Source organism: Xenopus laevis, chromosome 1S (genome assembly GCF_017654675.1).
Source record: "Xenopus laevis strain J_2021 chromosome 1S, Xenopus_laevis_v10.1, whole genome shotgun sequence".
Taxonomy (NCBI): domain Eukaryota; kingdom Metazoa; phylum Chordata; class Amphibia; order Anura; family Pipidae; genus Xenopus; species Xenopus laevis.
In genome coordinates this window covers 49,055,124-49,078,946 of record NC_054372.1, presented here as the reverse complement: position 1 = coordinate 49,078,946, position 23,823 = coordinate 49,055,124, and the positions used below count along the sequence as shown (strand labels likewise).

At 37.1% G+C, this 23,823-nt stretch overlaps 1 protein-coding gene across 1 annotated transcript in view; it reads right to left on the bottom strand.

The window, feature by feature from the left end:
- Positions 1-427: 427 nt before the first annotated feature.
- mgat4d.S (alpha-1,3-mannosyl-glycoprotein 4-beta-N-acetylglucosaminyltransferase D S homeolog) overlaps positions 428-23,823 on the bottom strand; it is a gene marked incomplete at its 5' end in the record, with an annotated part of 51,114 nt that continues 27,718 nt past the window's right edge. Inside the window, 9 exon segments of the mRNA NM_001095836.1 lie at positions 428-745; positions 6,931-7,043; positions 9,226-9,283; positions 10,311-10,389; positions 12,482-12,675; positions 13,840-13,947; positions 14,166-14,296; positions 19,956-20,070; positions 23,546-23,621. Coding sequence (NP_001089305.1) covers positions 725-745; positions 6,931-7,043; positions 9,226-9,283; positions 10,311-10,389; positions 12,482-12,675; positions 13,840-13,947; positions 14,166-14,296; positions 19,956-20,070; positions 23,546-23,621 — 895 coding nt within the window. The 3' untranslated portion in view covers positions 428-724.

Sequence of the window (23,823 nt, the reverse complement as noted above, 5' to 3'; positions counted from 1 at the left end):
ATTTATATCCAGAGATTTCAGTGTGTGCTAAAAACTCAATTTTAGAAGAAAAGAAGTTGCATGAATGTTTATGTAGGATCCCCATTACCCTCAAGTTCCTACATTATGGTCATAACTGGCCACCTCCTGGTATAGGCAATTTTTATAAGGTATGTTATGGGCAGAGACTGAGAAACTGCCAAAAAGTGCCTCCACTCAAGATAAAACAAATCTGATTGGTGAAAGTTAATAATGTGAAGATCCCAGCCGTTTCACACATAAACACATCAGTAGAACAGAAATATTACTCCCGTGGCTTGTCAGCTGCTGTTGAAGCACAATTCCCAGTGAGCCACAAGATGGCAATCTTATTATATCCAGAAGTCTTAAAAAGAACCACTCCAAACAAGAATTAAAAAATAAAATACCCCACACAAAGCTGTGCTTCTCAATTAAAAAAAAAGTAAATTTTAAAATTCTGTCAGACTTGTCTGATCTTTGGTCCCATTGTACAGTCGGTTTTGAAAAATATTCCAACAAAAACTGTAAAAATGCCACCTTAAAGAAAAATTATCTTAATTTAATCATTTATAAATAAAGTATTTTAAGCATAAAAATAGAAACGTTGTATCCTTTCCTTCATTATTTTGGTGGTGAAAGAGTATATGGTCCATGAATTAGCTTTCACAGCCCCAGTGTGTAAAAACTTTTTTTCAAATCTTTTATGCAGTAGTAATAGCTTCCTTTAATCCATCTTGATGAAGATCTGCAAAAAGAAAAAACACATTTTTGTAATATGACCATACGGAGGTTCATCAAAACATGCAACATGTCACAGTAATACATTCAAAAGTTTATACACTACATGGCCGAAAGTAAGTGGCCACTATCCAACATCTAAATTCAAAACAAAGGGCATTAATATGAACTTGGTCCTCTTTATTGCTAAAACAGCCTTTGCTCGGCTACTCTTCTAGGAGGCCTTTCCACTAGATGTTGGGATTTGTTCCATCAATAAGCAACAGTCTCCTTCACTGCTCCCACTAAAAAAGGCACTGCTTCTGACAATACCCTGCAATAGAGTCGTGCAGCGGGCCGCAAAAACCTGTGGTACCCTGCGGGTTGAAGGTATAAGTTTCGGGAGCGGGTATAGACGCGGGTCGGCGGTTCTCCAAGTTTGCGGGTCGCAGGTCTTCTCAATAGCGAGTTTTACTCCTTTTTTTCTGATCACACCTACTTCTAATGATGTCACTTCTGGTATACGACAGCACTTCCTGTTTTACTCCTTTTTTTATGATCACGTCTACTTCTAATGATGCCACTTCTCGTTTACAATGACAGCACTTCCTGTTTTTTTGATGGTCAGCAGGTCGCGGATCGGATTGTGGATAAGGTACTTGCGGGTCGGGTAGCGGGTCCAATCGGGTAAGTATGCGGGTTAGGGTTTAAAAAATTGGTTCTGCGCAGGACTCTACCCTGCAACATTCAAAGTCCTCTATATTCCCTATTGCTTTGTCTAGTGGTTCAAGACTGCCTTTTATTATTCAGCTGCAAAGCTGCACTTTTTGTGTTCACTTTTGAATGACTTTGTGACCATTGTCAGATTGGGACATCAAGTGGTACCCCAATGTTTAAGAGATTGTTCAAATGTACTGGATTAATATAGCCTGAAAGGTACTTTGTTTTGCTCACTAGATACCCGTTAACATATGTTGGAAATATTTGGGCAATATTTCTTGGGATGGGAAACATTTTATTCAAACAGATATCACCGCAAATAGTATGGCTGTTAACGGATAGACAAATTTGGGACTATTTCTGTGTGGGAAACTGAGATCTCCAGAGTGTTCTGTTTGTTGCATTATTGCTAGTACAAGTTGTGTAAAGGTGGCCATATATGGTAAGATCCGCTCATTTGATGAGGTTGCAAAATGAACGGATGTTTCCCTGAAATGCCCAATATCGAGTTAATCTAAAATTCCGGCCCTAGGGCCGAACGATCAGATTACAAAAAAGGGAATGGATGCCGACGGGTCGTAGGACCATATCAACTAGTCGATGAGGTCCTTGATTGCATGATATCGATCAAAGGACCGATATCAGAAGATTTAATCTGCCCGTGTATGGCCACTTTAAGAGTACAGAGCAATGCAGTGGATACAGACCGATTTAAGAGGATACCACAGTCAGAGAGAGCGTGTACAAGAGGAACATCTCTATCCCCATGCTGTTAAAGCTCAGACTATGTGATTATTTGAAGAATTTACACAGTGTAAATGGGAGCACACAAGCTGAATACTCCCCCTTCACATAATTAAAGCTTTCTTGGATTCTCCTGCTTATCTGTGGCAATAAATTTGGCCTCAGTTATTTCCTTGACCCCCTTACAGGGTCCTAAACTAATGGTTTCCTACATTTCTCACTACTGGGAATAAATGAAACACAAGCAGAACCTGGAAAAGATAGAAAGGGGTTAATGTTCTGTCCTCTTGAATTGGCTAAGGGGCCAACTGAAAAAACCCTACCCTGGTTGGCCAGTCTGGCACTGTTTGCAACCCTAAGATGTATGAAATCTAACATAGTTAATAGTTCCCATATTATAAATTTAAACTGAACAACCGAAAAGCCTACTGACTAGATTAACCCTTTAACCCTCTACAAAAGTGGTGCTGTATGAAAGCACATAAAAAAATGCTGCCCTACAAAGGACATTTATTACAGACAACTCTGTTTATAGATCTTATCTGGTTTATTTTTTCTGGTCAGCTTTTATAAAATCCAAAAGTTCAGATGAATCATTGGCTGCACTTCAACCATGGGGCATATAATTATTAATACAATACAAATACTTGGCTTGGAAGGCAGGATTTGGCAACCTTACAGAATAATAGTTAAACACCAAAAAGACCCAAAGGCTTAGATGTTGATTAGAAGTTATCTTAGATACACAGTGCAGTAAGCAGACTGACTAAAGTGAGGCAGGATAATATTAATACTCCATGTTGCAGGGCTTACTTAAGTAAGCCCTGCAACATGGAATATTAATACAATGACACATGTACCACTTTTTTGCCCATGGTAATTGCCTCCCCTGCGGCCAACAATACACATAAGAATACTGAAGGTGGTCCCCCTTCCAGATTAAAAAGAGTTGAACATATGTTGATATGGCATAACTGCCGGAAAATCCCTTCTTCCATGTTTATGTCTAAATTTATGGTGTACAAGAGGGGATTCTTCTGTTTAACAGCAGAAAAATGAAAGTAAAGGAATGACAATATAATGTAGTATTGTGCTGCACTGGTAAAACTAGTGTATTCGATTTAGGGATGCACCGAATCCACTATTTTGGACCAAACCCACCGAATCCTTCTCAAAAGATTTTGCCCGAATACTGAACCTAATCCTAATTTGCATATGCAAATTAGGGGTGGGAAGAGGAAACATTTTCTACTTCCTTGTTTTGTGACAAAAAGTCATGCGATTTCCCTCCCTGCCCCTATTTGGATTCATTTTGGCCGGGCAGAAGGATTCGTCCGAATCCTGGATTCGGTGCATCCCTAATTTGATTCAGAAACACAACTATAATTTATACAAATAAGCTGCTGTGTAGCCATGGGATCATCAATTCAAAGCTGACAAAGGAGAAAAGGCACAGGAAACACAGCAGATAACAGATAAACTATTTAGAATACAATGGGATTATTCAGACATTATCTGTTATCTACTGTGTATCCTGTGTTTCAATGGCTGCCCCCATGGCTAATAGAACACATTGGCACTCAAGGCAAAGGAATGCTGGGTTACCCCTTGCTGTTTATTTAATATGAACATGCAACGTTTTGGGGCAAGCCCCTTTATCAAGAATCCTCCCACATTGTACACCAGGCTATCCTTCAGAGGGTGTGTTAAGTGTGTGTGCAGCTTCACCTGTCACAGTAGTGCCCCCATGGCTACTTATAGTTTATTTATATAGACCATAGTTGTGTTTCTGAAACAAACACACCCGATTTACCAGTGCAGGGCAACACTACATTATATTGTCATTTCTTTTTTGGTGTTACTGTTCCTTTAATCTAACATACAATCAACATTAGTAATCTGTATTTCTGATAAGCAAATGTGCATATGAGGCTCCTTATTAGAAAAAGATTAATGGGGGGGGTGGGCATTCTGGACATCTTAAGAGACACGGCTCTTTATTCCTACAGTATATGGCTGTCTACACATCTGGCCCATTCATCTGTTGGGTTTTAGTTTCATTTAAGGTTAGAAGCAATGCTTCCTCTAAGATGTGTACTTGTGCGCGCACACACACCAAATTTTCATGTGCACAAAGAATTTTGCGTGAAAACATAACATTTTGTATTAATTCTGAGCATACTGTTTTTAAAACACGTGTACACAACATATTTTATTTTTGCCCCCATAGCCAAAAGGAATTAAAAGGAACAGTGGGGAGATGCAGTATGAACATTTTTAATTCAGAAAGCATATATTTAATTCAAAAAGCATTTGTGAAAGAGAAAGAAAGAAACCACTTCTTTCACTATCCGTACCACTTTAGTTTTTTTCTGAAATGAAAACTAAGCGGAAACCTCCAAAGACGAGCATGTTGTTATTTATAAAAATGATGCAAGGCTCATGCAGGGTGCTTTTTAGCGAACCGATTTTCCATTAACATGAATGGGGAACAACTGAAATGATATTCAGAATTTTCTTCTGAGCTTCTTTTCACTTGTTATGGATGCTTTCAGTTCCCTGGATATCTAGCTGAACATCACCAAAAAACAGTGAATCATATCAGTGAATGATAAGGACGCGTGCAAGTACCATTACTGGTGCTTTTCAGCCTGAAAAACAGACTATTGAATGTTTTATAAATCTATAACTTTGTAATGAGCTAATGGGTGTCTAAAGAAATAAAGAGCTGCAATGGCTGCTTTTGCCAAGAGAAGATCTGTGCTGTAATAAGATATTAAACTACACTTTCACCTGTTCCATCTGAAATCTATAGCAAAAGATAAACATAAACTTATACAAGGAATGGTTATTTCTCTGTCACAATAGGGACAATAAAATGAGTTAGGAGTCATGACTTTCAGCATTGTTTGCTTCTGTTCTTAAATTACAGGAAAACTGTGAATTGCTAACATCACAGAATAAATCCTTGATTGTTCCACCGTATGACAACATTGTTAGCTCAGATTTCCTTTTGAATATGTTAAGCTAATGGCAAACACACAAAAACAGCACCACTCTCTTGCCAATAAGGGTAAGGGCACACACTAAGATTCGGGGAGATTTAGTGACAAATCGCCTTTTCTTCGAGCGATTCATTTCCCCGAAAAGCCTTCCTAAGGTGACTTTGGAAAACGAAGAGATCTGAGTGCCATCCCTCTGGCAATTTAGATTCTAGAGGTCCCTCTGGCAATTTAGATTCTAGAGGTGACTGAATCTTAGTGTGTGCCCTTACCCTAAATTTGCAAAATGTATAAAAAAAAAATTGACACTAAATACTGTATTGGTGCCACTAGGAATGTAAGAAACATGAGTTGTGGTATTCCATATATAGTGTTAAAATTCCTTCCTTGTATTTATTTTTATGCTCCCCCAGAACATGTTTAAGAACATTGTTTGTTGGAAGGAAGGTGATGCCCTACTGTGTAATGTGGATTTTTTTTTGGGCAAGGGCAGGTTACATTCATAATCTGTAAACTTCTATCTGTTCTTTTCAGGCCTGGATTTGTGGAGAGCCACAGAGGCCCCGGCCTAGGGCGGCAGGATTTTATATGGCAGCATGCTGCCCAACCATACCCACATTGGTTCAGAAACACTGGGGAGATACAACAGTTTTTAAAAGTACCTGTACGCCAATCCCCATTGCTCTAGTTCCGATTCTGAAAATTTGAGGGAGGGGACGGGCGATGAATGACAGCGGGCCTAGGGGCGCCTGCTATGTAAATCCGGCCCTGTTTCTTTCTCATACTTTCAGAGTAAATCTGGGCAGGGGCCAATTATGTTATTACTTTATACTATATCTATGAATGCAATGAATACTATGTTTTCATACCATACCATAGCATAGCTTATCCATAAAAGCATCCTCACTGCAATCATATTACAGAAATGGGATCCGTTATCTGGAAACCCATTATTCAGAAAGCTTTGAATTATGGAAAGTCTGTCTCCCATAGACTCCATTTTATCCAAATAATTAAAAATGATTTCCTTTTTCTCTGTAATAATAAAACAGTGCCTTGTACTTGATCAAAACTAAGATATAATAAATCCTTACTGGAAGCAAAGCCAGCCCATTGGGTTTATTTACTGTTAACATGATATCATAGTAGACTTAAGGTATGTAGATCTAAATTGCAAAAAGATGCATTATCCAGAAAACCCGAGGTCCCGGATATTCTGGATAACAGGTCAGTCAGTATATTCTGGTAGTTGAGGCAAATCAGCAGACACAAGCTATTGGTCTATGGCAAGATATGGTGTGAATTTCATGTTGTTTTAAAAAAATAATTTATCTTCAAAATAATTACTGCCCAGTCTTCTGATCCCAGGAATCATCATAAACCCATTTAGAATGTCTTGAGCAAAACATATAACTTTTAGTCATACAAGGTTCGATAATGAAAGTAGACCTGGTTCGGTTCTAGACCAAAGGATGCCTATATATCTGTGCTGAAGCAAAGTTGCGCTGTTTCTCCAGTTCTCAGATACAGTCTCATTGGTGAAGCGGTCTGCATATCCACTGAACTCCTTGGCAGCTGGCATAGCAATACTTCCTACTACTAGTGACATGCATGGTTAAATATTTTAGTAAAGGGTGCCAAAAAAAGGTCTCAGATATTTACTTTATTTTGGATTGGATTCTTTTAAATAAATTAAATCCAAGTTCTAACATCAGAACTGTGTATGAAATTACAAACAATGGCATACCTCACTGAGCAACGCCCACACTGGAGATTCTGAGAGAATCTTTAAACGAACGGCTTTGATTTTTCCTATTGATGGGCTTATAACTCCCTCAGCTACTCCACTGACAAACTTGCCTGAGAAGAATAAATTCAAATTATTACTTATTCATAGCATCAAGAAAATATATGGTGACAATTTACAATTATACAGTTAGGTCCATACATGTTTGGACAGACAACTTTTCTTTCTAATTTTGGTTCTGTACATTACCACAATGAATTTTAAATGAAACAACTCAGATGCAGTTGAACTGCAGACTTTCAGCTTTAATTCAGTGGGTTGAACAAAAAGAATTGCATAAAAATGTGATGTGTTTTTTTAAAACAATCACTTCATTTCAGGGGCTCTCAAGTAATTGGACAATTGACTCAAATTTCATGGGCAATTTTTTTGTTATGTCATTATCAATGAAGCAGATAAAAGTCCTGGAGTTGATTTGAGGGGGTGCTTGTATGTGGAAGATTTTACAGTGAACAACATGCGGTCAAAGGGGCTCTCCATGCAGGTGAAACAAGCCATCCTTAAGCTGCAATAACAGAAAAAAACATCCGAGAAATTGCTACAACATTATGAGTGGCAAAATCTACAGTGTGGTTCATCCCGAGAAAGAAAGAAAGCACTGGTGAACTCAGCAACGCAAAAAGACCTGGACGTCCACGGAAGACAACAGTGGTGGATAATCTCAGAATCATTTTCATGGTGAAGAGAACCCGCTTCACAAGAGCCAAACAAGTGAACAACACTCTCCAGCAGGTAGGTGTATCGCTATCCAAGTCTACCATAAAGAGAAGACTGCATGAAAGGAAACACAGAGGGTGCACTGCAAGGTGCAAGCCACTCATAAGCATCAACAATAGAAAGGCTAGATTGGACTACTAAAAAACATCTAAAAAAGCCAGCACAGTTCGGGAAAAAAGTTCTCTCTCTACCAGAATGATGGCAAGAAAAAAGTATGGAGAAGGCATGGAACAGCTCATGATCCAAAGCATACCACATCATCTGGCAGAGGCAGTGTGATGGCTTGGGCGTGCATGGCTGCCAGTGGCACTGGGACACTAGTGTTTATCCATGATGTGACACAGGACAGAAGCAGCCGAATGAATTCTGAGGTGTTCAGAGACACGGTCAGCTTAATGCAGTCAAATTAATTGGGAGGCGTTTCAAAATACATATGGACAATGACCCAAAACATATGGCCAAAGAAGTGGACTATTCTTGAATGGCCAAGTCAGTCACCTGATCTGAACCCAATGAGCATGTATTTCACTTGTTGAAGACTACACTTCCGAAAGAAAGGCCCACAAACAAACAGCAACTGAAAACCGCTGCAGTAAAGGCCTGGCAGAGCATTAAAAAGGAGGAAACCCAGAATCTGATGTCCATGAGTTCAAGACTTCAGGCTGTCATTTGCCAGAAAAGGAGTTTCAACCAAGTATTAGAAATTAATATTATATTTTCAGTTTTTAAATTTGTCCACTTTTGAGCCCCTGAAATGAAGTGATTGTGTTAAAAAAGGCTTTAGTTCCTCGCATTTTTATGCAATCTTTTTGTTCAACCCACTGAATTAAAGCTGAAAGTCTGCAGTTCAACTGCATCTGTGTTGTTTCATTTAAAATTCATTGTGGTAATGTACAGAACCAAAGTTAGAAAAAAAAGTTGTCTGTCCAAATATTTATGGACCTAATTGTATTTCATATATTATTATATTATCAATGTTTCATTAAATATGAGGTTTCTAAATATTAAAAGTATGTGTGTGTGTGTGTGTGTGTCATGAACATAATAGACATTTATCAAGATTCTTGATAAAGGTCTCTGGTGAGGACTGAAACATTGATCCAATAAATGTTCCCATTAAATTACATTCACTCTAAAAATGGTGTTCCATTTACATTAATTAATATTAATAATATTAACACATACCATATTAATAACATTAATTAAAATGGAATGTGTAAAACAGGTTAATATTAATAATATTAACACATACCATATTAATAACATTAATTAAAATGGAATGTGTAAAACAGGTCCTGTGTTAGAACACATGGGAAAGAGGGAGTGAATGTTAAAACATCAAGCAGTCTGACAATGAGTATAAACAGGAGAAAGTGGAGAAGTTATTTTCAGATATTAATTGTATCTGAACTGGTTGGTGCCATTTAAATTTACCAAAAAAACAAGCATAATGCCTGTATGAATTCATTCATGAGGCAGTTATTTTGATTTAAGAGAGTCTTGAAAAATAGATGTTACCTATCTGTAAATAGCCATCTTCACTTCTTGGAAACTCAGCTGTGTCTTTGCTAATGTTCTGTTAAACAAAACAGAATAATTGGTCAATATTTGAAACAAATTAGTTTGTACATCTATTAATATATAAAGTATTTCTTTAAAAAAAGGAGAGAGATTGAGATACATGCCTGAAAAACAAATGCCAAACGTAATTATACGGCAAATGCGCCAAGTAAATGCATTATGAATTTTGAAGTTCTGCCAAGTGGAAGCATCTTTAAAGGAAAACTATACCCCCAAAATGAATACTTAAGCAACAGATAGTTTATATCAAATTGAATGACATATTAAAGAATCTTACCAAACTGGAATATATATTTACATAAATATTGCCCTTTTACATCTCTTGCCTTGAACCACCATTTCGTGACTCTATCTGTGCTGCCTCAGAGATCACCTGACCAGAAATACTACAACACTAACTGTAACAGGAAGAAGTGAGGAAGCAAAAGGCAGAACTCTGTCTGTTAATTGGCTCATGTGACCTTACATGTGGTTTGTATGTGTACACAGTGAATCTTACGATCTCTGGGGGTGGCCCTTATTTTTTAAAATGGCAATTTTCTATTTATGATTACCCAATGGCACATACTACTAAAAAATTATATTATTAGGATAATGGTTCATTTACATGAAGCAGGGTTTTACACATGAGCTGTTTTACTCAGTATCTTTTAATAGAGACCTACATTGTTTGGGGGGTATAGTTTTCCTTTAACAAGTTTCTCCACAAGTCACAATGACAATATCCCATCACAAGTATATTTTATTATCAGATTTGTATGGACCCGGGTGATAGTCTTTGATGGCATCTGGTCAAGATTATCCTACTTGCTTCAGCACCTACACACATTGCTCAGAGGCAAATGCCATTAACTAGGTACTATTTCCACCAGAACATGTCCTGACTATCTTAGAACAAATACAATCGTTTGACATATTCACAGATCAAACAGTGCAAGTTTATTTTCTATAAGCACCCATAGCTGATGATAGTGTGCTCCTTTATGAGAATGACTAAGGTACAAAGACAAGGATTTACAAACCTTCGCCTGTAAAACTTCAACTGTGGTGTTGAAAAGTTTATCGCCAGGGTGTTCTATATTCCCACTTTTAAACAGGTACCTGACAAAAATATAAAATTTGAAAGTCTCAGCACTAAAGCACAGAGCATTATACAGTACAGGGTTATTCAACAGCATTACACAGCATAGCTTTCTGGGATCTCCAGTGCCCCAAGAAAAACAGGAAGAGGCTCTATTAAGACCGGGAAGCTTGTCGTAATCAAATGAACACAAGCAGAGCCAGTGGTTAGCACAGAGCAGCACTGTGCCCAGAACAACTGGTATGTGTCCCTGAAACTTTTCAGAAAGTGGTCTTAGCAGGGGCGAATAAGCTGCATTATGACTGGCCGTCCTGAGAAACTACCTTGGCCCCTGCCTCAATTCATTTGGTAAATGAAATGCATTTGTGCTCGTAATGATTTATTACAGCTACAGTGGGCACAGGCTTTGGATGCTAATTCTAGCAAGCAAAGCTTTCAAATTTGTATTTGGATAACAAACCTAAGAACTTTGCATCCCATTATATCTAATATAAGTAATTCTAAAACAACAGGACCAGTTTAAGTGACTGGTGTGGGAAGTCCTCGGCTCTAATCCAATTACAATGGCACATTGAGGTGATATCTGAAACTCACAGAGGTCAAATCTGTGGATTTACTGTGATAGGATTACCAAATTATCATGCAACTCCTAGAAACAGGCGTTACTTGTGAGAGTTGCATCCCATTATTGTGCTCCTTGTAGCAGATGTTTTGGACTCAACATAAAAAGATCGACATATGTATAATGTTACATTTCTAAAGAGCATTCAGGCAGGTCAACTGGCTCCTGATAAAACTTAACATATGAATATTATAGGGAATTTAATTTATGACTGTAAGCTCCACTAAATTTAGGGAGTGATGCAAATGATACCTACTCTCTGTATAATGCTGCAGAATCATAATCAAGAATTTTAATTGTATGGACCCATAAGGTTAATAGCCTCTTTGGCTTTCTATTCCTACTAGTTTATATCCCTAATTACTGTGTGGAATCCCATGTATCTTATTTCACTAATTTACACATCCAAATTATTGGCTCTTCATGCTATACTTCACTATAGTGACTAAAAAAAGGGTGTCTGGGGAGTCTGAGATCAACAAGGCCCAGCAAAGCTGTCCTGGCCTACAGGGAAAATCATTCTAGTAAAAGGCAGAAATAGGGACCTCTCAAATGAGGGTTATTTTGTCGGTTATAGGACTAGCTACTGTTATAGCATGTTCGAGGAAGGTAAATTAGTAAGGAAAAGCTAGAAACAACAGCCTGTGCTCCAACAATGATTGATAGTTTGATGTAGCTCTTCCTTATGATGGCCATAGATGTTGCAATTAAAATCGTTCCTGCAAGTTTGTTTTCAATACAGACATATTACAGCAGAATCTTCAGATATATATATAGGTAGAAACAACAGAATTATAGCTGTAAATGACAATTTAGCAGGAACAGTGGCCAATATTCGGGCACCCGATCAAAGAGTTGACCAATATCAGAGTCTGCTCGTCTCCACCATACACGCACTGACTATAGTACGAAATGACGTTTTGTATGATATTATCTGTGCATCTATGGCCACCTTAAGGCTCTGCTAGCCTAAAGTGAAGGTAAAGTAATGAAGAGGCATTCTTCTCCCTGATCCATTTCTGCTGTAGGGGATCCAGACCACATTGGCTAGAAACCCTAAAGGTGAAACTTACACCATCTCCATAAGGATTTCACAGAGCCCTTCTCTACCAATGACTATATTTGGATGGGTTCTGTTTTGCTTGCACAAACCTCTGATGTCCTCTATCTTTATTTTTACCAAACAGCAAGAGAGGTGTAGTTCTACCTTCACCTTCCTCTTCCACGTAATGTAGGCCCATCCTGGGTAAGATTCTAATGTGACGTGTTCAATCTCAACTAGCTGGAAAAGCCAGTTTTAGCCATAATTGTGTTACATAATATTGTTTTAAAATAATCTTCTCTGTATATAGGACATTACATCAGTACAAAGTATTTTGAAATCCCCACAGCATGCTGAAACACATATTGTGCATTAAAAAAATCCATTACTGAATGACATGGCTATTGAATTCCCATAGTACCCGGATTTTATGAAGAAATATACTCACCCTTTTACTGGTAAAGGTTCGGCAAATTCAAACAAAATAAAATCGCCAGCCACAGGAGAGAAGGCCCAGAAGCATTCCTGGCCCACATAGGCTTTCTCAAGGTCGTACTGCTGATAAATCTTAAGGCTTGTGCTCACTTTTGCTGGTGGGTTTGGATGAGCTTTGTAAAGCAATTTTTTTTCAAAATCTTTATCCTGTGAAGCAAGATGTATTTCCTTATGAACGCACAGGCCAATCCCACACAAATATTAACTTTCCTAATATTCTAGTACATCGTTTTGACTGCACCACTTAAAAGATCAGTTCAGCGTAAAAATTAAACTGGGTAAATAGATAGGCTGGGGAAAACAAAAATGTTTTCAATATAGTTAGTGAATGGACGTCTAACGAGGTTGTCAAACAAGTGGATTTTTCCCCAATATGTCCACCTAGAGGTGGGGTATATCGGGCTGACTCGATGGGCGTTAGGGGGATTTAGCGCCCAACAATCGGATCACAATGGGAATACAGGAGATCGGACTGAGGACCACATCAATGAACCAATTCGGTCCTTGATCCAAAAGGATTTTGAACCTGCCTGATCGGCATCTGGCCGTTTTTCAGTTAGATATCAATCAGGGAAGCATGTTGGAGGGCCCCATGCACTGCTGATTTAGTCTGTCCCTAGCTTATATCGGCCCATGTATTGCCATTTTAAGAAAATTAGTTTGCTCTTGTTTCGTAGCCCAAGGTCAACTTCAAAAGCTAACTAACTAAACAGATATGTGCCATGTGTCCACCCCTCACCAGTTGGTTTCTAATGCTGTTTAGAGTCCATAATTCTTTTTTAAAATTTTGGGAAATGTCTCCTGACAACAGAAGACCGTAATAAAACAAGGCACAGGTTCTAAACAATGTTTGGGTCATAGAGGTGACTCCACAACTCATAGAGGTAACTCCACTACTCATTTGGGTCCCTGGACAAAAAAAATTAAGAAACACTGGACTGCTATGGCCCACATAACCCAACATACCTGTGCTAACACCACTTTAGTGCTAAGATTCAGAGAGTGTAAAAATTAGTATGTACTTATGTTGCTTATCTTTGACCAGTCATAAGTCAGGCAGGCCTAAAGTTTGTCTTTTAGGTTAATAAGCTGCTGATGTGGTCTGACCAAGTTAGCAGCCAATGATGACTGTATTGCCAGCTTATGTCTCTCAAGAATGCTATAGTGAGCTGTGGCTCCACTTCACATCATTATCTGTTGCACTTGCTATGTTTTTGTAGGAATATATAAGTGTCTGTACAGCCATCTTCATTCCTAAAAATACCTCAATGATCCCATCACATTGTAATGTTACCTAGAACAGCATCTCACCTTTAGGTTCTGGATTTTTCCTGAGAGAGAGGAGTGAGTACCTATGTGCTGAAATAGGGATGGACGATATCGAATTCGTAGGTTTGACTTTTGGCGATCACAGTGTTTCTGCAGTATAATAATGATAAAAAATATTATGAATTGGAATGCAGGTGATACGACTAACTACTAAAATCAGAAAGTTGCTTTGGAAATTACACGATTAATAACACATCGGCTTTAGTACATTGCAGTAGATCAGACATGGATACCAATCTGCCACTACCCCATGTGCTTGTTAGTGTCTTCTTTTGTGCCATATAGTGGAAATAGTAGCATATACTTACAGCATCTTTTTCGGGATTGCATACTTTGACCCACAGATAATGATCAAGAAGCCAGTCTATAGGTTTATCTTTGTAAAACATTAGAAAGAACTCGGCTAGTAAGGGCAGATCTTTGGATCGGAACATCTTACCTAAAAGACAAACACACACAAAAACCCTTTGAAATGTAATCGTTTTTAAATGGATAAACAAACGCAATCTATTTTCTTGTCACAGTGTGAGAACACTGCCTAACTTACCTAAGAAATGATCTAAGAAATTTGCCAGTCTTTTGTGATATTACCAAAGACCAGAACAGATGTCAAACATATAAGCAATGACTGGAATGGCACTTGGCAGCTAACACTACAATCCTTACTGGCTGCAACTTCATTACTGACATAGCAGCTGCTTGTTCCTCATCTTCCTATGAGTAGCTACAAACTATAATATTTAGTATTCCCTGCATCACAGTGGGATAGTTGTAAAGAAAATGTAAAGTCAGTTGAATGGGAAGATGTAGGAAAAGAATAACACAATTCAGCTTTTTTAACAACTGATCTAAGATGTCATAAAACAGGCCAGAATCACATGTATATGTAACTTATAGAGTAACACATATCACCAATAAACTATTGGCAAATGCACAGTATAAGAAAGAATAAAAAACACTGTGTAAAAAAAAAATAATAAAAAAAATGTTTCTCACCTAATGTGATTCAAGGAGCTGCCAGTCAATAATAACTTCAACCACGGTTGGTATGAAATATTAACAAAATAATGTCAGCATGAACAAAAAGTAAAGCTGCCTAACTTTTACTAAGTCAATTGCCCAATATAGAACATGTTCAATAAAAACTTATACCATACAAAGCTGTGGATTTCTTAAGGAGTCTGGGAACCACAAAATCACCTAGCAGATCTCCATCTGTGTAATCCCACTAAAAACACCTGATGGATTACAAGTCTGACCACTCACCAATTATAAAATAGATATAAAGGGGTATATTTATGAAAAATTGAAGTTAGAGTTTACACAGTCCATTAGAGTGAAATACCACCTCTCTCCCATAGAAATGAATGGAGAGAAGCGGAATTTCACTCTAGCGGACTATTTAATCTCTAACTTAACTCTTTGATAAATATACCCCAAAGTCTAAACCATTTTGATCTATTGGAATTAATAATTGGCAAAGGCCTGCACATAAGCTTCAAATGTCACTTGCATTTGAAGCTTATGTGCAGCAAGCTGTAAATTAATTTACTGTTTTACATGTGCTGGGCTCATGGGTCGATACCCAGACTAAAAATTTAAAAAACAAACACACACACACGGGTAAAAATGGCAGCACTATACATGAAAGCATCATAGGTCAGTGTTTTTGTTAAAGAAGAGGCATGCCATTTTTCATTATGTAGCTGCGGTAATTTTGTTGATTTTATATTTTTGGTGAACTTCTCATAAAGCCCCCCAATAGTATAATAAACCAATCATGCGCATATGGCAAACACATCTGACACTAATTCTCTGCTTTCAATGCTGTCCACTTTTATAATCTATGTTCTTCTATCTATACTCTACCCTTTTGTCTCATTTATCCTATATCCCCCTTTCCATCTGCTCTCCCCACACCCCTTGCTGAAACTGTGAGTGGATAAAGCAGCTTCTACTATTTGAAGCTTAAAGAAACAGTAAAACCAAAAAAGTTTTTTAAATAAATTACAATATAATGTACTATTGCTCTGCACTGGTAAAAAACAGGTGTGTTTGCTTTAGACACACAACTATAGTTTATATAAACAAGCTGCTGTGTAGCCATGGGGCAGCCATTCAAGCACAGGATACACAGTAGTTAAAGATACGTTCTGAATAATCCCATTGTTTACTACAAAGCTTTTCTGTTATCTGCTGTGTATTCTGTGCCTTTTTTGAATGGCTGCCCCATGGCTACACAGCAGCTTGTTTATATAAACTATATTTGTGCTTCTGAAGCAAACACACAATTTTTACCAATGCAGCACAACTGTACATTATATTTTCACTTTACATTTTTGGGGTTACTGTCCTTTAAAGCACTATCTCCACACAAGCACAATGCAGCCCACCACTTCCTGGCTTATTCTCTAAAATTAGCTGGGGTTGGGTTGTATGTAGTTTTGCCACCTTTTCTGAAAAAAAAATACCGGCCTTCCTATATATTTATCTTTTTTCCCTATTAATAACATTGGGATCAACCATCATTTTTACTGGCCAGGTGGCAACCCTAGTTGTATGGCTGTGTGTAACTAAGAAAACATTGTCCCTTTACCACATAAAATGCAATTAAAATAAAAATTTAGGAATAATAAAAAAAAAAAAGGAAAAAAATAAATAACTGGGGCAAAAAATAAATGGAAGGTAGAGCGGCAGACATGGCAAACTGACTGAAAAATTAAGAGTCTTCTGCCCAATCTGAGAGTATTAGAATTAACGCTACTACTGTAATTGGGTTTTCTAATAAGCAAATGTACTTATACAGGCACACTGTTTACATTAAAGAAATTCTGTCATGATTTTATGGTGTCATTTTTATTTCTAAATTACACTGTTTACACTGCAAATAATTCAATCTGCCATGTAAAATGTAATTCTTAACCTAAACAGTGTATTTTTTTAGTTGTAATATTGGTGTGTAGGTAGCTATCTCAGGTCATCTTGCCTGGGCATGTGCTTTCAGAAAGAGCAAGCCAGGAAGGAACTGCTTTCAAGCAGGCTGTGGTTTTCCTACTCAATGTAACTGAAGGGGTCTCAGTGGGACATGGATTTTTACTATTGAGTGCTGTTCTTAAATCTAACCGAGAGCAGTTATCTGGTTACCTTCCCATTGTTCTGCTGCTGGGCTTCTGAGAGGAGAAGGGAGGAGGGTGATTTCACACCAACTTGCAGTACAGCAGTAAAGAGTGACTCAGAGCACAAGTCACATGACTGGGGGCACCTGGGAAACTGACAATATGTCTAGCCCCATGTCAGGTTTCAAAATTAAATATAAAATAATCTGTTTGCTGTTTTTAAAAAATGGATTTCAGCGAAGAAGTCTGCTGAAGCAGCACTATTTACTGATGCATTTTGAAAAAAAAACATGTTTTCCCGTGACAGTATCCCTTTAAGGTACAATGGCACAAAATGTGCAGAAACCATTTTACCTCTCCCTCCGATAAGAGTATTTATTCTCACACACTTGCCTGGTAAGAGTAATGTGGTTGTGGTAATGAAATCATTACATTGCTTTATGTACAATAGAACAAAGCGGATACAGCCAGGGGTGGCCTCACCTTGAAAGCTGCTGAATTACTTTCCTCATAAAACATAATGCAGGGCATGGTCCAACCCTGCTTGCATAGTTCTATGCCTTCTTACAGCTGGCTGACTTGGAGACAGAATGTCTGGAAAGCTCTGCAGGGGACCAGGATTAGAGCTGTGCATTTTATGCATCATCTCCCTATTTTATACACCTGTTTCTTAGAATGGTTTAACCCTTCCCTTTCCTTATTAATCTACTCTTGTTCGCCAACCAACTTCCACCTCTTTCTTTCTACCCACAATATTATGCTTTCCTCCAACCTCCATTCGTAACTTTTTGATCTGTCGACTCCTTGTGCGGGTATTCTTCTCCCGTATACTTGTATCTATTCACAATGCCTTCCCTTTCTTTGTCTGAGCACATTTCATTCTTTATTTTTATCTGTGTAATACATCTTCTACACTGCATTCTCTTGGCAAAGATCCTGAAATCTTTCTCTATATGTTTATGTACACTATAAAAATTACCACATATGTTTCAACTGTTCTCATAAAACAAGCTTCTGGATTAAAAGTACTATTAAACATTAAAAGGAAACTGATGTTTGGGTAATATACAGTCTAGAGCAGTGATCCACAACCAGTAGCTTGTGAGCAACATGTTGCTCCACAACCCCTTGAGTGTTGCTCCCAGTGGTTTTTAAAGCAGATGCTTATTTTTGAATTCCAGGCTTAAAAATAAAAACATAAAAACCAGGTGTACTGCCAAACAGAGCCTCCTGCAGGCCGCCAGTTCACATAGGGGCTACCAATAGCCAATCACAACCCTTATTTGGCACCACCCAGGAAAAATTTTCATGCTTGTGTTGCTCCCCAAGTTTTTTTACATCTGAATGTTGCTCATGGGTGAAAAAATATATTTGTAAAGTATTCTTGAACTAATGCCTCTGTAATGTATGCCTGAAATAATGCCTCCTCCATTATATTGTAAAACAATAAAACGAACATTGAAATTAAGCATAAATGCGAGCCAAAATCCTTTTTCTCTTTTTTGCTCTTATCGAAATATTGGTTAAAGAACAAGTAACACCAGTTTGTGAAAGTGCCCTCAATACTTTTACATAGTCTGCATATTTGAAATGCAGCACCATTTCTAAAAAGTGTTTCGAAATACCTATTGATATTCTGTAAGGGCACTTGAGGTCTTACACTTTATAGTACATTCCCAAAAATGTAACTGAAAATATAGGGCAAGTTCAGCTTTGTTTAACCATCAGATAAAGGTAAGACCAGGCTTCACCGTAAAAAAGATGCCCATAAACTCCAATGCGTGAAAAAAAAAATTGTTCCACGTCAAAAAAAATCACCCTGAAGAGTTCAACGCATTTGGCGTATTTTTTGCCATTTGGTGAATTTTCGGCAAAGCTGTCTGATACTGTTGATAAAAAAATAGCTGAACACAGGGAGCAGACAGCAGACACTCAACTCTTTAAAAAAAACAAAAAAAAAAAAACACATTGCTTCTACTATTTTTGCATATATGGAATAATAATTAATTAATAATTAATAATAATTAATAATTTCAGTGGTGTTACTGAATGAGAATTCTAGTGGCCAACCATTTTGGGAGGGAAATGCTACTAGATACAGTATTTCTACTTCACAATCACTTTACTTACATGGGGCAGCTATAGAAGGACAGACAGTTCAACCCTATGACAGTGTCATGTAAGACCCGTTCACTTTTTGCTGGGGTTTATATGGCTGTGAACTTTTTTTTAATGAACCTATGTCAACAATGAGTGTGGTTTACATAGAAAATTCCAATAATTACAAGGGGTATCTAGATACTTGCCAATGTAGTTTCTATGCTGACTTGGGATGATGAGAAATCTAAACAGAATTGCGATTAAGTGGCATTGAAAACATACTGTAGTTATACATATAAACCCTATTTCTGTATGCAGATTTTTTTTTAGTACACTAGGTGAGTTCCCAAGATAACATGCACCCCAATAAAAGTGGATAGGGATAAAGCTAACATAGTTTTACCTGCATCAAGGACAAATAATTACCGAATTATATAAAATTTACTCTCTCAACAATAATGTAGCCTTTTACGTGAAGAATAAGAAAATTGAAGCTTATATGCATAATCATAGCTTTGAAAACAGAATGTGAACTATAAGCGTGCACCACTGGAAACTGCACATTACATTTAAGGAGATGGCAAGGAAACAACTGCACAAGACAAAAAAAGTCAATACAAAAGCAAATATTTCTCTGGCCAGTATGAGGCTTGTGAAATTCGCAGTCTCTCTTTCCACAAACATTTGTGACGCTGATTCATCAGCATGCACACTGAAATTGCCATGTCATATATCTATGTAGGTGTAGGGCATGCATTTAGGGCAATAGTACAAAGGGGAAATGACAAAAAACGAGCAGCTATATAATAAAAATACATTGAAACAGCCTTGTAAATGTATGCCACATTATTTTTTTTTTAAACTGCATGTGTCAGCACCTACCAATAAAACCAAGCTGAGAGAATTCAAGTATCATCCAATCATTAGAAGTCTGCTGAGTGGCAAAGTTTTTGAGATACTGAAAAAACTGAGGTTTTGCGACGATATCATCTTCTAACTAAAAGAGAAAGACACACTTTAGCAAAATATATTAATGATAGATTACATGTTTTTTCTTTAAATATACAGTATTTAAACACCAGAACTCACGTTAGACTGTAAAGTACACCACGCCCTACAGAGAATATTGTCATGTAAAATCAGTCTGATTGATAGAGAGGGAGAACAGTGCTGAAATCAAGGCTTTCTTAACAGGGATAAAGAAGAGGAGACAATTCTGGCCCCAATGTTTTAGGTGCCCCTCAGCTTATGACAAGAAAACAAACTTAAGTTACACCCATGAGAATCTTTTATTTCTTGCTAAAGGGTAATATATAAATTATAAGGCAGAGAAAAAAAAATGAAAGGAACACATGATGTCAAGGTTATGTCAAAATACGCAGTGCTTTAAAGCATTCAGGAAAATTATTTCCAGAATTTTTTCTAAACATGCAACAAAGTCAGGATTTAATATTAAAAATATGAGTAATTTAAGAATTTTAATGAAAAAATTAATTATTGCGTACAGACTGATCACTAGTTTTAAAGCTAACCGGAAACTGAGCATTGGCCATCACAAACACAAGTTAAATGGCCAACCTGCAGCTCTTCAGTTGAAGCCCTATATTAGCAACTCTTGAAGGAAACAAATTGAACTAGTAGGTATACAGTTTACAAACTACTCTGGAAGAAGTTACTTTCAGGGTTCAGAAACTGTTGTTGTTGTCAGAACAATGTTCAGAGCAAACAAGATGGAAAATTTGTGTATGTTTGTATATTGTGTATTGCCCTGCTGGTTCCGGATACAGAATCATCTCACGGCATTTTAAAACCCCATAATGCATCTTTTCCTTATTGTTGAATTTATATTGTGTTTTTATATAAAGCAAGACACAGGAAACAAACCAGGTTTATGCTTATTATTTAGATTGGAAACTCATAACATTGGTTGAATACAGAGTAAGTGATACTTTTTAGTTTGGGTTCTCCTTGGAGGTCTAATTTTTGCTCAGGGCCCCCATAATGCATAACATGGCTACAGATAGAGAAAAATATGTACAGCTGTTTTAGAAATATAGAGTTATGAGACTACCAAGTCCATCAGATATACTTTCGTCCCAAATCTAATCATTATTTACCTTTAAGCTAGGTTTCAAGCTCATTCTGGTTCATACACAAGATTTTGGGGTGATACACAGTTTCCCTTAATAACCGTGTCCACAAAATGGAAGCTGCCTGCTTGCTGTGATTGTATAATTCCAAAACAGAAGGAAACAAAATTTAAATAATAAATACAGTCTAAGTAAAGTTTATTTTGCTTAACTAACATGATAGAAAAGAATTTGAAATTATTTCTTAGGGTGGCAGGTCCCCCTTTAAATCTGGCATTTGCATTCCTTAAGTAAAACACATCTTGATTAATTCACCATTTATTTACACCGCTTTTTCAGTGAATTTCATTTTACACATCATAAATAGGCCCCCTAAGTGGTGCTCATATTTGTCTAAATCAAAATTGTTAAGGTCACATATATCTTGCAAACTGCCTACTGTGTTTATCAAGGAACATAAAGTTGAATTCTAACACAACTATTCTATTTTAGGGCTTCGTGTTACCCAGACCTTTCTTATGCGTTAAAATGTCAATGGGTCCCATTTACCAACACTGGCAAATTTACCTCAATACAGTAACCCAGACCAGTTAATGATTTTTTTTACCTGCAGTAGAATCAGTGATGTCAGCATTTGGAGAGTGATTTGGTCACACCCGAACATTATTCAGATACCTGACTGATTCATCTTTTTTGTCACTCTTACTGTAGCTTTATCAACAGGGTTAGCTAAATGTCACTACCAGTGATTGTCAGTGTGCTGTCATAGAGTCATGGGTGGAAACAGACCATAAAGACCAATAAAGCCACCATCAGGAAGACACTTTGAAACATCAGAATTGCTAAGGCATCTTTAAATTACAAAAGGCTATAGCACTAAATCCTTAAAAATTAGGGCCAAATATATTAATGTACTGTGTACTCTCATGCAGATACAACTAAATGTTTTATGTGAATACTGAATTAAACAGACCACTAACACAACAAAAATGAATGGATATGTATTACATGCATTTACATTTAGTATATTGTTACTCTGAATTGGTAAAACTGGTGTGTTTGTTTAAAAAGAACTACTATATTTCATATACATAAGCTGCTGTGAAGGCTTGGCAGCAGCCATTAAAGTTAAATGTGGCAAAAAATGCACATTTACTCACATTACTCTTTCTCTAGCTCTATGGACGTATTGGCAAATAAAATCAACATATACATTGGATACATTTGCAGACTTTAGGGGGTCATGGTTTAAGATTTAATTAAAAATAGGTTGTACAGAAAAAAAAAAAAATAGGTGAGCGTGTTAAATTTATAACATAAAATATTTAACACATAACAATGCTTTATTACCACTGTGAATATTTTTCCCACTGATAATCAAGAATAAAGTGCTTCTCTTTCTACAATGCTTTAAAAGTATCTTTGGTTGTAGCCAGAACAGATAATGTCTAAATGTCTCTTGGGTAGAGGTTGCTAGATAGAGTTTCTAGCTTTTATGCTCATCTTTCAGCCTTAGTATTCTCCAAATGCTTGGCTATAGTCCTGAGAGACAACCTCAGTCCCCTGAGGACCTGGCTGATTGTGTGAGCAGAGAGTATGGAAAGCTGAGCAACTAGCTTTAATCTATTCAAAGGCTGTGTTGATTAAGCAAAAAGCATCCAAAGAAAATACAATTAAACAACAGACTAACTTACATTAACATTCCATTGTTAAGGGCAATTATGTCAAAAAAAGAAAGTGTGGAACTTGATGCCAAGGTATATGGTGCTGCATGATAATGTAGTATTCAGTGAGAGGCTGCATCTCATTCTAAAGAATTACTACAAGGTTAGTTAGGGAAGGATAGACAAATGTATTTATTCAGAAAATATTATGCAATTATATATTATATAACAATGGCAATTGAATAAGGTTTTCTGAACAGGGATAATCCTTGGCAACCATGTAGTAACTACTACACGTCACTAAGGGAGAGGCTGAAAAAATCCTGGATTTCATTCAACTTTACATCCTTAAATGATCATTGTGATCTACCAGACCAACAAATTAACACATATTATAGAACTTAAAGATACAGGTCACCTTAGAACTAACTTGATTATTATGATGCAGACAATAGAATTCTGAGATAGGCTTCAGTTTGTAAAGTTTTTTGTGGTTTTTTAAATATTTACATTTTTTGGTCTACGAGTCTCAGGCTTAGAACTTCAACTGTTATCTGGATGTAAGGCCTTAATTACCAGCTAGCAGTTTGCAAGTCAGAACAAAAGATCAACACAAAAGGGGCTAAAAAAAGAGAGCATTTAAGCATTTAAAACTAATAATAGTCATCAACCCTACAAATATCAGGTTAGCAACGTTTACCAAACAAACTCACAATACCTGTAAATAATAAGTTCCCTTTGGCTGAGCATATAGCATGAGGAAACTGTAGTCCAAGTTCTGCTTTGTTCTCCACCTGCACAAAAATAATAATTCTTATATTATGAAGAGTTAACCTTACACCCCGAGAAAGATAGCAAATATGCTAATATGTTTATCACTAGTTCTAGATTCTGCCCTGTCATTCACTCCTCATATCCAGTCACTTATTAAATCATGTCACTTCCGCCTAAGGAACATATCCAAAATACAATCATTTATCATCCAAGACGCTGCCA